Source organism: Anomaloglossus baeobatrachus, chromosome 1, assembly GCF_048569485.1.
Source record: "Anomaloglossus baeobatrachus isolate aAnoBae1 chromosome 1, aAnoBae1.hap1, whole genome shotgun sequence".
Taxonomy (NCBI): domain Eukaryota; kingdom Metazoa; phylum Chordata; class Amphibia; order Anura; family Aromobatidae; genus Anomaloglossus; species Anomaloglossus baeobatrachus.
In genome coordinates this window covers 359,035,157-359,048,690 of record NC_134353.1, presented here as the reverse complement: position 1 = coordinate 359,048,690, position 13,534 = coordinate 359,035,157, and the positions used below count along the sequence as shown (strand labels likewise).

Sequence of the window (13,534 nt, the reverse complement as noted above, 5' to 3'; positions counted from 1 at the left end):
AATCAAGGATTCAAGCGCCACGCCGTCAAATGCAGCTGTGCTGTATTCTGGTGGAATATTGGGCATTGCGACAGAAGATCCGGGAGGTCGGGGAGACGCCAGGGAGTGTTGCCGAGAAGTTGGAGAATCTCTGGGTACCAGGCTCTCCTGGGCCAATCCGGGGCCACGAGGATCACCGGGATTCCCTCCGCTTTGATTTTCTTGATTACTCTCGGAATGAGGGGAAACGGAGGGAAGATGTAGGGTAGGCGAAACTGCGCCCAAGGAAAGACTAGAGCGTCGGAGCCGATTGCTAGCGGGTCTCTCGACCGGGATATGAAGGGATGTATTTTGACGTTCATCCGAGAAGCCATGAGGTCCACATCTGGGAGTCCCCAACGAAGAGTGATCTGATGGAACACTTCGTCGCGGAGGGACCATTCCCCTGCCGCTAGACCTTGCCTGCTGAGAAGGTCTGCGGCCCAGTTGTCTACCAGCGGAATATGGACAGCTGAAATAATGGGAATGTGCATCTCTGCCCAAAGAAAAATCCTGGATACTTCTTTCATCGCAGCCCTGCTGCGAGTTCCTCCCTGACGGTGGATGTAAGCCACAGCCGTAGCATTGTCTGACTGGATCCGAACAGGGAGGCCCAATAGTAAGGGCTAAAAGTTCTGAAGGGCCAAAAATATGGCTCTGATCTCTAGAACGTTGATGTGCAGGGAGCGCTCGGAAGGAGACCAGCGTCCGTGAACAGTGTGGCGGAGAAACACCGCCCCCCAGCCTATCATCCTGGCATCCGTCGTGACTACTTGCCAGTTGACAGGGCAGAAGGACTTCCCTTGAGATAGGGATGATACTTGAGTCCACCAGAAGAGGGAGCTGCGCGCAGTCCGTGAAAGGCAGACTGAACGGTCTAGAGAATTGTTGAGGGCGCAGATGGAATTGGGCAAAAGACACGGCTTCCATGACTGCCACCATCTTGCCTAACACTCTCATTCCATTCCGAAGGGATGTGTAACGGCGGGAGCGGAGGGATTGGGCGGCCCGGATCAGGGAAGACCTCTTGTATTCTGGAAGAACAACTTGGTACTGAGCCGTGTCTATCAGCATACCTAAAAAGGTGATGCGCTGATGAGGAATGAGGGATGACTTGTTGAAGTTGATAAGCCACCCTAGCCTTGACAGCGTGTCTAGGCAAATCTGCACGCTTTCTGAGCAAACTTGAAGAGAGCTCCCCTTGACAAGTAGGTCGTCCAAATAGGGAACGACCAGGACGCCTCTGGGGTGTAAAATGGACATGAAGGCCGCCATGACCTTTGTGAAGACCCGAGGCGCAGTGGCCAGCCCAGAGGGGAGGGCCCTGAATTGGAAATGACGGTGTCCTACGGCAAAAAGAAGGAACCGTTGATGAGATACACATATGGGAATGTGTAAGCATCTTGAATGTCTATGGAAGCTAGGAATTCTCCCGGTTCCATGGCGTCTAGCACTGCTCTCAATGATTCCATTCGGAAGGTCCGAATTCATACGGATCTGTTCAGCTTTTTGAGGTCCAAGATAGGGCGGACAGAGCCATCTTTTTTGGGAACGACAAAAAGGTTTGAATAGAAACCTTTGCCGCGCTGTTCCAGGGGCACTGGAATGATAACGTTTGCCTTCTGTAAAGAGGCTATGGCCTGAAATAAGGCCTGGCTTTGCGTTTTGGACTTTGGAAGACGAGAACGCAGAAACTTGTTAGCTGGCAGGGAATGAAAATCGATCTTGTAACCTGAGGTGACAATTTCTCGAACCCAAGCATCGTGAGTGTGGTCTAGCCAGATATCCCGAAAAAGCAGAAGCCGCCCTCCAACAGGAGTCGGATCTGAGGGATACCTGGCGTCATGCTGAGGGGGCCTGTACAGGGCGAGGTCCTTTGGGTTTAGGTTGCTTGGAGTGGGATCCTCGATCTGAGCGTTGGGACGATCCTTGGGCTGATGGTTTTTGGGGGGCAGGCCGAAAGGACTGCCTGCGCCAAGAAGATTTTTTTAAAATTCCTGGGTACAGGCCGCTTATGTGGTAGAATGGTACTTTTACCACCCGTCGTCTCAGATATGAGTTTGTCCAAGGATTCTCCAAACAGACGAAGGCCATGCAAGGGGAGTGTGGACAGGGATTTCTTGGAGGCACTGTCCGCGTTCCATATTTTTAGCCAAAAGGACTCTGCGGGCAAAGACAGCATTGGCTGCTGTTAGGGCTGACAAACTAGCTGCATCTAGGGAGCCATGAAGAAAATAATTAGAGGCTAGAGAGAACAAATCAAAGATCTCAAAAGCCTCCGGAGGAATATTACAGGAGCGAAGCATCCTGCGCAGGTTCTTACTCCACACACCCATAGCTCTTGCGACACATGACAAGGCAAACAGGGGGCGAAGAGAGGAGCCCGAAGCCTGGAAAATAGATTTGACCGCAGCATCAACTGCGCGGTCGGACGAGTCCTTGAGAGACGCGTTATCTGAAACAGACATGACCGTGTGTTTAGCCAGTCTGGATACTGGCGGATCCACAACGGGGGTACTGACCAGGTCTTAACCATTTCATATAGAAAGGGATAAGCGAATGAAGTGAAGGGTTTTTTATTAAACCTTCTATCAGGGTGATCCAACTGTGTAGATATAATTTAACGAAAAACCGGATCCTGGGCAAAGGACTTAGGAGGCTTCTTGGCCCGCTTGATTGCCGACTGAGAAGTCGGGTCCGGAGGCTGATCAGAAATCGACAGAGTGATTGATAGCCGAAATTAGTGTGTCTTCTATATGCCTAGACTCAGGAAGGACATCTGAATCAGAGTCAGAGTCTTGAGAATCGTGACTACTAAAAGTCACGGAACCTCGGTCAGACTGACCATCGTCCGAGTCGGATGAGGCGTAGAGGTCGCAATGGCGCCTTTTGGATACAACCTTTTCATGTTCTGGGGAAGAGGGACCAGACGAAGCAGGCGGGCTCCTCTGAGGGAGCTGAGCTGGGGGAAGGCTGTGGGAGCCTGTGGAAGGCTGGGATATCTGAGCGGCAAGGTCCTCTATCCTTTTAGACATTAGAAGAGCCCATGCAGGAATTAAGTCATCAGACAAGGGTGCTGCCTGGCCGGTGGCCGGAGCAGAATCCAAAGACTGCACGGCATCCTGGTCCGGCAATGGGGTCTGTTGTGACACGGTAGTAGGGGCATCGCAGCCCCGGCATAGTGGATAGCTTCGGCCATTAGAAAACGAGCGTCCACAGGTGGTACAGGCATAGTACAGGTCCATAGAGGACACCTGGGAAGGTTTATCACCCTTGCGGTTACGCATGTCAGCAACAGAGTCCTACAGCCCTATAGGGATAGGGTTATGCCGCTGTTACTATGAGTGAGGAGCCACTAGCAGTATTATAAAGTGACTGCTATGCACAGCCGGTATATACCAATAGCAAAATGGCATATACTGTCAAACAGTCGGCATATACCTGCAGGCAGAGTCAGTATATACCGCTAACAGCTGATTTACACCGCTAGCAAGCAGGCACACACCGCTAGAGAGACAGCGATATACCGCTGAGCAGAGCGGTATATAGCGCTGCAGAAGTGCAGAGCCAAGGAGGCAATCTCACCCGTGTCTGCTCCCCATGTGGAAAGCGTCCAGCGTTCCTGGCAGCATGGAGGAGAGAGACGGCCCCCAGAGGCTGATTGGCCATCACGTTTAGTCCCAGCCCTGGGACCAATCAGAAGGAGAGCCGCTGCTGACTGAGGGAGCGGCTTCCAGAGCAGTGAGAGTGGGTGTTGCTAGAATGCAGGCCGACGCCGGGGGCCAAATTAATGAGGCTCCCCGGGATCACGGCGTGCGTTGCCCCACCGGCGCCTTTTCAGGTGGCGGTTTGGATGCAGGGGACAGAGGACTTGTCGTCTCCCTACCTGCTCCTAGCGCCGTCTGAAGACGCGTCGGTCCGGGGATGCGGGGCTCTCAGGGACGCATCTTCGTCTCAAGGCTGAAGCAGGTCCTCGGCTCTGCTTAGCCCTCTGGAGCTACCTTGGTGTGAGGTGCTTCCAGGGAGCCTGGAGGGGTACGCAGACTCGACCACTTGGGCGCGAGGGAAGACTGACGGCTTGTGCACGCCAGGTTTCCTCTGACCGTAAGCGGGGAGAACGAGGGTGGCAAGGCACCCTGGTATTGCCCCATAATCAAAAATAGACTGAATAAGAAAAAACTAAATAAAAAATAAAACAAAATAAGCTGGCCTAAGGCACCCTGGTAGGGCTCAGGCCAGACATGTCAGCCTCCCTGCTGACACTAGAAAAAAACTGAGCTAGTTTCCTGCCTAGCTAGGGTATATGCTGTGGGAGGAGGCGCTAACACTTTTTCAAATCTAGTGTCACGCCTCCCCTGGAGATATAATACCCACTGTCTGTGTCCCCCAATGAAAAGGTGAGAAAGGAAAGACGTTATGCCTATCCACGTGCACTCATCATGGATAGATGATAGTAGCTTCACATCAACAAATCATCTGGCTATACTGTGAAGTCAAAGGAGGTTGTTGGACTGCTGATAATTTAGAAGATCTCTAGGGAGAAAAAAAAAACAAAAAAGGAAACAAAACAGGCCGATCTTGCCTGATTAACTCTTTACCACCGAAGCCTGTTTTCACCTTCCTGGCAACGCCAAATTTTAGAATTCAGACCAGTGTCACTATACAGTGAGTACGAAAAGTATTTAAACACCTTTAAATATTCATTCTTTGTTTCATTGCAGCTATTTGGTAAATTCAAAAAAGTTCATTTTCTTCTCAATGTACACTCTTGCACCCCATCTTGACAGAAAAAAAAACAGAAATGTTTGCAAATTTATTAAACAAGAAAAACTGAAATATCACATGGCCATAAGTATTCAGACCCTTTGCTCACACACTCATTTTTAAGTTACATGCTGTCAGTTTCCTTGTGATCCTCCTTGAGATGGTTCTACCCCTTCATTGGAGCCCAGCTGTGTTTAATTAACCTGATAGGACTTGATTTGGAAAGCCACACACCTGTCTATATAAGACCTCACAGCTCACAGTGCATGTCAGACCAAATGAGAATCATGAGGTCAAAAGAAACTGCTCAAGGAGCTCAGAGACAGAATTGTTGGAAGGCTCAGATCTGGCCATGGTTACAAAAGAATTTCTACAGTACTCAAGGTTCCTAAGAGCACAGTGGCCTCCATAATCCTTAAATGGAAGAAGTTTGGGACTACCAGAACTCTTCCTAGACCTGGCCATCCAGCCAAACTGAGCAATCGTGGGAGAAGAGCTTTGGTGAGAGAGGTAAAGAAGAACCCCAAGATCATTGTGACTGAGGCTCCAGAGATTCAGTAGGGAGATGGGAGAAAGTTCCACAAAGTCAACTATCACTGCAGCCCTCCACCAGTTGGGCCATTATGGCAGAGTATCCCGACGGAAGCCTCTCCTCTGTGCAAGACATATGAAAGCTGCATAGAGTTTGCAAAAAAAAACACATGAAGAACTCCCAGACTATGAGAAATAAGATTCTCTTGTCTAATGAGACAAAGATAGAACTTTTTGGTGATTATTCTAAGCAGTATGTGTGGATAAAACCAGGCACTGCTCATCACCTGCCCAATACCATCCCAACAGTGAAACATCGTGGTGGCAGCATCATGCTATGGAGGTGTTTTTTTTTTTAGCTGCAGCGACAGGACGACTGGTTGCAATTGAAGGAAGATGATTGCGGCCAAGTACAGAGATATCCTGGAAGAAAACTTCTTCTAGAGTGCTCTGAAACTCAGACTTGGCTGAAGGTTCTCCTTCCAACAAGACAATGACCCTAAGCACACAGCTAAAATAACAAAGGAGTGGCTTCAGAACAACTTTGTGACCATTCTTGACTGGCCCAGCCAGAGCCCTGACTTAAACCCAATTGAGCATCTCTGGAGAGACCTGAAAATGTCTGTCTACCAATGTTCACCATCCAACCAGATGGAACTGGAGAGGATCTGCAAGAAAGAATGGCAGAAGTTCCCCAAATCCAGGTGTGAAAAACTTGTTGCATCATTCCCAAGACGACTCCCAAGACGATGGCTGTACTAGCTCAAAAGGGTGCTTCTACTAAATACTGAGCAAAGAGTCTGAATAGTTACAATATTTCAGTTTTTCTTGTTTAATACATTTTCAAAAATGTCTACATTTCTGAGAAAAAAAAAAAGAACTTTTTTAATCTACCAAATTACTGCAATGAAACAAAGAGTGAAAAATGTAAATATGTCTGAATACCTTCCGTACCCACTGTATGTGGTAATAACCAGAACGCTCAGTGATTCTGAAATTGTTTTTTAGTGACATTTCGGTGCATTTTCTGCTGAGTATGTCGATACCTCATATTTGGTGGAAAACCACTGTTTGGGTGCATGGCAGGGTTCGGAACGGAAGACTTTTAGAACGCAAAATTGTCTGGAATCGATAGCGTACGCCATGTCACATTTGAAGAGCCCCTAAACAGTGGAAACCTCCTAAAAGTGACCCTGTTTTGAAACTAGATCTCTCAATGCATTTATCTAGCTGCATGGACAGCACCTTGAAACCACACATGTGACAGACGTTTAGGACGTTGAGCTGTGAAAATGAAGAAAAAAAACCCCAAATAACATTTCCAGAAAAATGTTGCTTTAGCCTCACATTTTTTTAATTTTCTCAAAGACAGCAGTAGAAAATGAACCCCAAAATGTGTTGTGCAATTACTCCTGAGTATGCCAATAACCACATATGTGGTGGAAAACTACTGTGTGGGCGCACTGCTGTACTTCAAAACCAAGGAGTGATGTTTTGGAATGCAGACTTTGATGTGATAGTCTGCGGGTGTGATATCACGTTTAGAAAGTCCTTGAGGTGAAAAACAGTAGAAACCCCCCTACAGGTGACCCTATATTGGAATTGATCTAGCGTTTCCCTTGTATCTGAATTTTATAATGTGTTGGAATATGTGAGTTGTGTAGAATACATCAAGTTGGAATATGTGAGTTGTGTAAAAGTACATCAGGTTGGAATATGTGAGTCGTATAGAGTACATCAGGTTTGTCTATGTTATTTGTGGAGAGCACATAGAGGTTGGCATTTATGACTTGTGTAGAGTACATCAGGTTGGCCTAAGTTAGTTGAGGATAGCACATCAGGTTGGCATTTATGACTTGTGTAGAGTACATCAGGTTGGCGTATGTTAGTTGAGGATAGCACATCAGGTTGGCATTTATGACTTGTGTAGAGTACATCAGGTTGACATGTTAGTTGAGGATAGCACATCAGGTTGGCATTTATGACTTGTGTAGAGTACATCAGGTTGACATATGTGAGTTGTATACAAATAAATGTAGTAGTTCATGAATGAGTGGTAGACTTTGAAATATTCTATTATGCATAGGCTAGGTTTTTTGGGGCAGTGTCACAATGTCAAGTGGTGTAATTCCTTATCCCCACTCTGGAATCTTTTTGCAACCTTCCTCTTTTGACAGTTTAGGGGCCTCATCTTGGAAATGTTGCCCTGGTACAACATGAGCACCTTCAGTTCCAGAGGTAGTGGGGTCCGCTCCTTCCCAACATCCAAACATTAGGGCCTTGATCATTACCTTCTGAAACTGAAGGAATGTGCCAGAGATTCTCTAAAAATTACAGCTGCAGCACAGAAGGAGCAAACCAGCAGCACTAGAGCAAGCACATCAGTAGCACAGCAGAACTACAAGGTTCAGCAAGTAAATGGCAGCAAGGGGGTAATATACAACCACTCTGCATGTCAATTGTAACTGGAATGGAGATGTGCAGGGCGGTAACAGAAGTTTGAATGTAATAATTTGGCTGTGATTGGTCAGTCCGCACAGAACGACCAATCGCATCAGGTGGGACCACTGCTGAGTCACTGGGGTCTATACACTGACTGGTGTGAAGTGCTGAATGGTGCCATCTGTAACAGGACCAATGTAAAAAGCATTTTCATTGGTGTGAAGTGCTTTAATGCAGTGAGTGGCCGGTCGCATTGTAGGGACAGACACGGCCAAGGACGTGTATATATGTCCTTGGTCGTGAAGGGGTAAATCAATAGATCCTGGAAATCAAATATTTTACACAATTGGATGTGTGTAAAAAAAAAAAAAAAAGAAAACGTTTCTTTGCTTAAAATATCTTATCAATGTGTCCCTGCTATGTACTGTGTAATGGCTGTGTCTGACCATACAGGGACATGGTCTGATCATGTCACATCTCCTGGGGGGAAAAGGGAAGCAAAAAGTAAAAAAAGTATACCAATCAGACAGCAAGGGATTGTTCATGTGAGGTAAAACATTTCACTACCAGTTTTTAAACATGTTTTAGATGGCAGCTATGATCCCATGCTGTAAATCTGTATACTCTTACTTTCTCCCCTGCCCAGGATGTGTGGTATGATCAGACCATGTCCCTGTAAGGTCAGACACGGCCATTACACAGTACACAGCAGGGACACATATATACAATCTCAGTACAGGAACTTTTTTTTTTTTTTTTCTTTTTTAAACACAACTAATTGATGATTTTTCCAAGATCTATTGAATAAAATGTATTTTGTTATTGGGACAATCCCTTTAATGTTCGTAACCTATAATTAAAATGTCTTCCACAATTACAATACTGGGGCCACCGATTGGCAGCAGCGGTCACATGACAGTATAACAACTCATCGCTGAAATTTGTCAGAGACCTATAGTTCCTTTTTCCCATCCTACAGGCAGTTCTACCACAAATTATTATCTTCTTCTTCAAAAAAAAGTACTTAGAAGAAAAATAAACCAAAAATAGTAATGTAATAATTAGGTAAAAGACGTCCAAAGAGACACACAGACAAAGATGTGCCCTATTACATCCCATAGTTGTATATTTTTCTTTGGGGAAGGAGGACAGAGAGAAATCTAGACGTAAGATACAATAACCAAAGGTGGTATGTAATTTGCATCTACTTTGCCTTTGTTTTCTTTTGTACTAATGCAAGGTATTTGTTTTTCTGAGTGTTTTGCTTCTGTTTTAACTATGGTAGCTTTCAAGCTTCTATTCCCTAAATTCTGAAGGTGAATGGATGTTTATGCCTATTTTTCTGCAACCTGCATGTCTCAAATGCAAGTGAAATCCGCTAAAAAGATATTGCCCGCTAGTGAAATCTTCAGTTCACCTATAGCACTAATGTATCTACTGTCTATAGTAGGGTTTTCCAACCTCACCATCATCGTAAAACCTCTGAAAATCAGAGTTTCTACTGCCATGGACCACTCACTTTAAATGGGTGGAAAAAAAATAATAAAATCCTAACGTGTGTGTGTGTGTATGTGTATGCATGTATGTATGTGTATGCATGTATGTGTGTGTAATATATTAAAAATATATATATTTATATATATATATATATATATATATATATATATATATATATATATATATATATATTTTTTTTTTTTTAATTAAAACCTATAAAGACTTACCTGATTTATGACAAAGACACCATAGTCAAGTTGTTGCCTCTGCAAAATAGGGTGCAGGTAATATAGCCAGTACTTGAGATGCTCCTCGCGTTTTCTAAATGGTATGATAATGGCCACTTTCTGCAGTGCCTTGCAGTCCTTTGGCTTGAACCGACCACCATTCATTACGTTTGGGTTGGTCTTCCTCACTTGCTCCAGATCCACCGTTACTGAAAACTCTATCCTTAGAGGGCCCACTGGAATGAAAACCACATTTGTCGTTAACTATGTATACAAAATAATTAGTTCTGAAAGAGGTTAATATGTATTTATACTCAATCTGAGGCTGCCCTTTTTTATTTAATAAAGGAGAGGGCAGCCCCAAACTGGTGATTTTTCTGAATAACATGTATAAAACAAAAGTTGTCCCAAGGGTCCCTCCCTCGTAAGAGGGAGGAAAAGTCGGGCCGAACTACCAGGTTGTGGGATCCAGATATGCAGTGCGGGACCCCACCACGCTCTGCGGGCTCTCTCCTAATCTAAGAGCGAGATCGCCCACTCTTATCATTTAAAAGGGCACCCCAGATTGATCAGAAGTACGGTATACTTTAAAGCTATGGATCAAGCTTGGGAAAGGCCTGACTATACTAATGGGCCAAAAGGTGGCTTTGCAAGTTGACCAATAAAGTGAGCTGCATCTATCTGTATGCATGTGCCATTGTAGTGTTAAGTCAGGATTATGGCGTGTAAGTTTTGATTAATAAGGCCCTAAGTGTCGTTCATAGTAATAGCAGCATGTGGGTAGCAACTTGCTGCCATAGTGGAGGGCAGCATCATACTTAAATTTTCTTATTATTATTTAATATTATTAAATAGAGCCCTAAGATCCATGGTGCTGATGTACTTGCTATAAAAATACGCATACCACTTTTTATAATGAGCAATTCAATATTGAGGAGGGAAATTTTTCAAAAAAGGATTATTCTGCCATGAATTTTCAATCTTTTTCAATGTAGAGCCAATTGATCTATTTAAAATGTCACCGGTACTTCAACGAACATTGCCTAAATCAAACTATAGGCGAATAGAATACATTTTATTACATCTTATCAGAAAATCTGCTTCTTTCTCCACTTTGGAGTTACTTCTTAGCATCTCCTTCTGCCTCCTTAGCACTTCCATCCACTCTGAAACACAGCTCAAATCCATTGTGCTCAAACCAAGACGCACTGTCAGCACGGAGATATGTTATATTATACCTTCTATTATACTCTATGGAAAGAGGAGGAACAGTCAGTACAGTAAGAGACCGGGAAGACACAGGGCAGTTCTAGCTGCAGCTTCAATCAACTGGATTCACAGCTCAGTACCGATATAAAATGTCCTCCATGCTGCTGTTACAATAGTGTACAGTCATGGCCAAAAGTTTTGAGAATGCTACAAATATTAATTTTTACAAAGTCTACTGCTTAAGTTTTTCTAATGGCAATTTGCATATACTCCAGAATGTCATAAAGAGTGATCAGCTTAACAGCAATTACTTGCAAAGTCAATATTGGCTAAGAAAATGAACTTCAACTACCAAAACACATTTCAACATCATTGCATTCCTGCCTTAAAAGGAGCAGCTAACCTTGTTTTAGTGATTGTTCCATTAACACAGGTGTGGGTGTTGATGAGGACAGGGCTGGCGATCAATCAGTCATGATTAAGTAAGAATGACACCACTGGACACTTTAAAAGGAGGCTGGTGCTTGGTATCATTGTTTCTCTTCAGTTAACCATGGTTATCTCTAAAGAAACACGTGCAGCCATCATTGCTCTGCACAAAAATGGCCTAACAGGGAAGAGTATCGCAGCTACAAAGATTGCACCTCAGTCAACAATCTATCGCATCATCAAGAGAGAGCTTCCATTGTTGCCAAAAAGGCTCCAGGGCGCCCAAGAAGGACCAGCAAACGCCAGGACTGTTTCTTAAAACTGTTTCAGCTGCGGGATCGGACTACCAGCAGTGCCGAGCTAGCTCAGCAATGGCAGCAGGCTGGTGTGAGTGCTTCTGCACGCAATGTGAGGCGGAGACTGCTTGAGCAAGGCCTGGTTTCAAGGAGGGCAGCAAAGAAGCCACTTCTCTCCAGAAAAAACATCAGGGACCGACTGATATTCTGCAAAAGGTACAGGGAGTGGACTGCTGAGGACTGGGGTAAAGTCATTTTCTCAGATGAATCCCCTCTTCGATTGTTTGGGACATCTGGAAAACAGCTTATTAGGAGAAGAAGAGGTGAGCGCTACCACCAGTCTTGTCTTGCCTTGCCAACTGTTAAGCATCCTGAAACGATTCATGTGTGGGGTTGCTTCTCAGCCAAGGGAATCGGCTCACTCACAGTCTTGCCTAAAAACACAGCCATGAATAAATAAATAATGGTACCAGAATGTCCTCCAAGAGCAACTTCTCCCAACTGTCCAGAAGGAGTTTGGCACCCAACAATGCCTTTTCCAGCATGATGGAGCACCTTGCCATAAAGCAAAGGTGATCACTAAATGGCTCATGGAACAAAACATAGAGATTTTGGGTTCATGGCCTGGAAACTCCCCAGATCTTAATCCCATTGAGAACATGTGGGCAATCATCAAGAGACGGGTGGACAAACAAAAACCAGCAAATTCTGGCAAAATGCAAGCATTGATTATGCAAGAATGGACAGCTATCAGTCAGGATTTGATCCATCCAGAAGTTGATTGAGAGCATGCCAGGGAGAATTGCAGAGGTCCTGAAGAAGAAGGGTCAACACTGCAAATATTGACTTGCTGCATTAACTCATTCTGTCAATATAACTTTTTGGTACTCATAATATGATTGCAATTATATTTCTGTATGTGATGTAAACATCAGACAAACAATTAAAAACCAGAGGGCAACAGATCATGTGAAAATATAATTTTGGGGTCATTCTCAAAACCTTTGGCCATGACTGTATGGTAGACATCATAGCAGCTACTCTCTACCCACCAGCTCAGGAAGAACTGAAAGTTTGTGATCAATGGGGAAAGCTGGTGAAAATGCAGGATACCAGTCATGTAATGGCCAGAAACCATGTTATTCCTCATGTAGACACATGACAGCCTATTCTGAACAGATACCTGAAACATCAAGCATGATTTAAAGAAGTGGTTCACCCATATTTATTATTGGCCACAATGATATTAGGTTGAGAAACAAGGTTTCTCTCAAGTACTTTGTGTTGCCAATAGTGTCTGTGAGCGGCGCTATTGAAGTCCGCTCTTCCCCATCGCCTAACCTCCGGGCTCCATGACCTCGGGGATCCGGTGAGGTCATGTCAACTTCATGTTCACCTGACATCACCGCGACCGACCCGTTTCTGTGAGGCTGTGGACAGAGTTTTACCGCTCGTTAAATCCCAGCATCCCTCCCGATTGCACGCTCTGCAGCAAAAAAGGAGTGAGCAAGGAGGTGCTGCGCTGTGACGCTGGGCTGTGATGAGTGGGGAAACTTCGCCCACAAAGTCACTCACAGAGACAGGGGGCGGCCGCAGTGATGTCAGGTGATCAGGAAGTTGACGTGACATCACCAGATCCCCGAGATCACGGAGCGCAGGGGTCAGGCGATGGGGAAGAGCAGACTGCAATAGCGCTGCTCACAGGCACTATTGGCAATACAAGGTATTTGAGAGAAACATTGTTTCTCAACATAATATTGTTGTGGCCAATAATGAATATAAAAGACCCACCCATTTAATAGTGATTGCAATCTGAATTTTGGGGAGACATCCTCTTTAAAACATGCCTCTATTTTTGATCAATCATGCAATCTAAGGCGGGCTTGCACGTTGCGACATCGCAAGCCGATGCTGCGATGTCGGACGCAATAGTCCCCGCCCCCGTCGCAGCAGCGACATCTTGTGATTCCTGGCGTAGCGAACATTATCGCTACGCCAGCTTCACATGCACTCACCTGTCCTGCGACGTCGCTGTGGCTGGCGTGCCGCCTCCTTCCTAAGGGGGCGGGTCGTACACCGTCATAGCGACGTCACACGGCAGGCGGCCAATCAAAGCGGAGG

At 45.3% G+C, this 13,534-nt stretch overlaps 1 protein-coding gene across 1 annotated transcript in view; it reads right to left on the bottom strand.

Moving 5' to 3' along the window:
* B4GALT1 (beta-1,4-galactosyltransferase 1) overlaps window positions 1-13,534 on the bottom strand; it is a 114,501-nt gene that overhangs the window by 36,477 nt on the left and 64,490 nt on the right. Inside the window, exon 2 of the mRNA XM_075352445.1 lies at window positions 9,480-9,715. Coding sequence (XP_075208560.1) covers window positions 9,480-9,715 — 236 coding nt within the window. The remainder of the gene's footprint in view (window positions 1-9,479; window positions 9,716-13,534) is intronic.